At 44.6% G+C, this 2,500-nt stretch overlaps 1 protein-coding gene across 1 annotated transcript in view; it reads left to right on the top strand.

Annotated features, from left to right (window-relative positions):
• The window catches only part of LOC145395634 (CD109 antigen-like), a 50,351-nt gene that overhangs the window by 8,966 nt on the left and 38,885 nt on the right, over nucleotides 1-2,500 (top strand). The window contains exons 6-8 of the mRNA XM_080269202.1: nucleotides 1-163; nucleotides 1,095-1,246; nucleotides 1,570-1,642. The exon at nucleotides 1-163 is cut by the window's left edge and continues 26 nt beyond it. Coding sequence (XP_080125328.1) covers nucleotides 1-163; nucleotides 1,095-1,246; nucleotides 1,570-1,642 — 388 coding nt within the window. The remainder of the gene's footprint in view (nucleotides 164-1,094; nucleotides 1,247-1,569; nucleotides 1,643-2,500) is intronic.

Below are 2,500 nucleotides of genomic sequence, written 5' to 3'. Positions count from 1 at the left end.
GCCAGGTGATGCTAGTTTCTTATCAGGTGAGGTGCTTGCTAATTACACTTCAGGTGCGCCAATTACCGGTAACGTTACTCTGACGGCCTACGTGAGGGATCTGGTAACGATGGAGGGAGTTACTACAAGGCCCCAGCCAGCCGTTACCCTGCCTCATGCCATGGTGAGTTAAAGAAAGTGAGAGAGTGAGAGAGTGAGAGAGGAGGGGTTAGACTGTGTGTTTGAGGGCTGGCATGGTGGAAATAGGTAGAAAGAGAGAGAGAGAGAGAGAGAGAGAGAGAGAGAGGAGGGGTAGACTTGGAGCGTCGATTGTGCATATGAGGGAAGGCATGGCAAAAATAGATCGATAGATAGATAAAGAGAGAGAGAGTGAGAGAGAGAGAGAATGGACTATAGCATTATGTTGTGTATTATATTTTAATGTGTCTATATATATAAGATTTTTATGAAGTATTACATAGGCAGAGCCATTTCTCCACACCCTCACACACCCACACCCACCCACACCCACCCCGTATCCCTTCCACCCACCTCCACCCACTTCCACCTACCCATTTTTAAGTTACAATCGTATTCCTATATATTCATCCTTCTCTCCTTGCATCTTCCCACCCCCTCCTTCGTCCCTCAACTTCCTTTGTCTCCCACCCTCTTCTACACCCTCCTACACCCACTTCTCCTCCTCTTACTGGCTCCCTTCAACCTCTGTCTCTTCGCCGCACTGTTGCATCTTTATCTCTTTTCTATCGCTACTTCAATGGTCACTGCTCCTCTGAACTGTCTGCGTAGAACCCGTCTAGCAGCAAACTCTCACCTCTTTTCTGTCCAACTCTCTAATGCAAGAGTTATCCGTTACTCCCAGTCCTTCGCGTATGCAACAGGTCAACTCTGGAACTGTCTCCCTCTGTCTGTATTTCCTACTTCCCATGATCTCCAGCCTTTCAAACGCAGTGTGTCCAGGCATCTCGAAAGGAACGGATCTTGAATTTGGCTCTCTCTTGTATTGTCTTTGTTTTTCTTGGAAGGGACATTTGGCGGGCTCAGCCTTTGGTTCCTCCTTCCTCTAAAAACAAAACTTACACCCCGTACTTCAGTTCGCAGGCGTCTATCCGTTCAAGATCCGTCTCTCTGATCTTGCCGAGTATGTGGAAGGGCAGGGTATGTGGGAAGTGAAGGTGGAAGCGACTGTGGGAGACGCTTACCAAGATTCTACTCAGAGTGGATACGCGCTTACGAGGATTTTTAGGTGAGTTAGAGAAAGTGAGAGAAAAAGAGAGAGAGAGAGAGAGAGAGAGAGAGAGAGAGAGAGAGAGGGAGGGAGGGAGAGAGAGACCTAAAGCTTCCTTGACCTAAAATAACATTGCTTGAAATGGATTGAGATGAAGTGATAGATTGAGAGAGAGACAGACAGACAGAGAGACAGATAGACAGACACAAAGAGAGAGAGAGAGAGAGAGAGAGAGAGAGAGAGAGAAAGACCACACATTAACTCAACCAATAATTACCACACTCTTCCTATAATAATAATAATAATAATAATAATAATAATAATAATAATAATCTCTCTAGGTCAGACGTGAACCTTGAATTCCTGGGCGGTTCCCCACAAGTTCTTCATCCTTCAATGCCATTCAGATTTTACGTAAGTCCTTTCATGTTTTGATTTAGTTTTCATAAGTAAGAAGAATTTACAATCATCCACTCACTTGATGTAGCGCTGCCTACTTCTTCCTTAGCCTCTATCATTCTTTTTCCGTGTCTGTCCTCCTCTCTTCCTATTTCTTACCATCATCCACTCACTTGATGTAGTGCTGCCTACTTCTTCCTTAGCCTTTATCATTCTTTTTCTGTGCCTGTCCTCCTCTCTTCCTATTTCTTACCATCATCCACTCACTTGATGTAGTGCTGCCTACTTCTTCCTTGGCCTGTATCATTTTTTTTCTGTGCCTGTCCTCCTCTCTTCCTATTTCTCACCATCATCCACTCACTTGATGTAGTGCTGCCTACTTCTTCCTTAGCCTTTATCATTCTTTTTCTGTGCCTGTCCTCCTCTCTTCCTATTTCTCCCATCTTTCCTGTCACTTCTTATTGCTTTTCTTTCCTTTACAGGTGGCTTTACATTGAGTGACAAGCCAAATGGTTTCCTGTAAGCCAGGAAACCATTTACAACGCTGGGTGGTAACCATATAACCAAACCATACGTGCTGCCTACGTGTCAACAAGTGGGTTGGTGGAGGGTTAGTGCCCCTCCCCGTAAAACAACTAACTCAAAGACAAACCCCCACTCCTTACCCGATTATGGCGTCTGGCAATAGATAGATAGATAGACAGATCGAGATAGAGATAGATAGAGACAGATTGAGATAGAGACAGAGATAGATAGAGACAGATTGAGATAGAGACAGAGATAGATAGAGACAGATTGAGATAGATAGAGATAGATTGAGATACATATATAAGTATTTACACACACCCCTTCTCTGCTGTCACCTTCCCTCGT

Source organism: Coenobita brevimanus, chromosome 32 (genome assembly GCF_032717465.1).
Source record: "Coenobita brevimanus isolate Jiangsu-jjx chromosome 32, ASM3271746v2, whole genome shotgun sequence".
NCBI classification, from domain to species: Eukaryota; Metazoa; Arthropoda; class Malacostraca; order Decapoda; family Coenobitidae; genus Coenobita; species Coenobita brevimanus.
The sequence above is the reverse complement of the archived record's forward strand: the minus strand, read 5'-3'. Positions and strand labels throughout refer to the sequence as shown.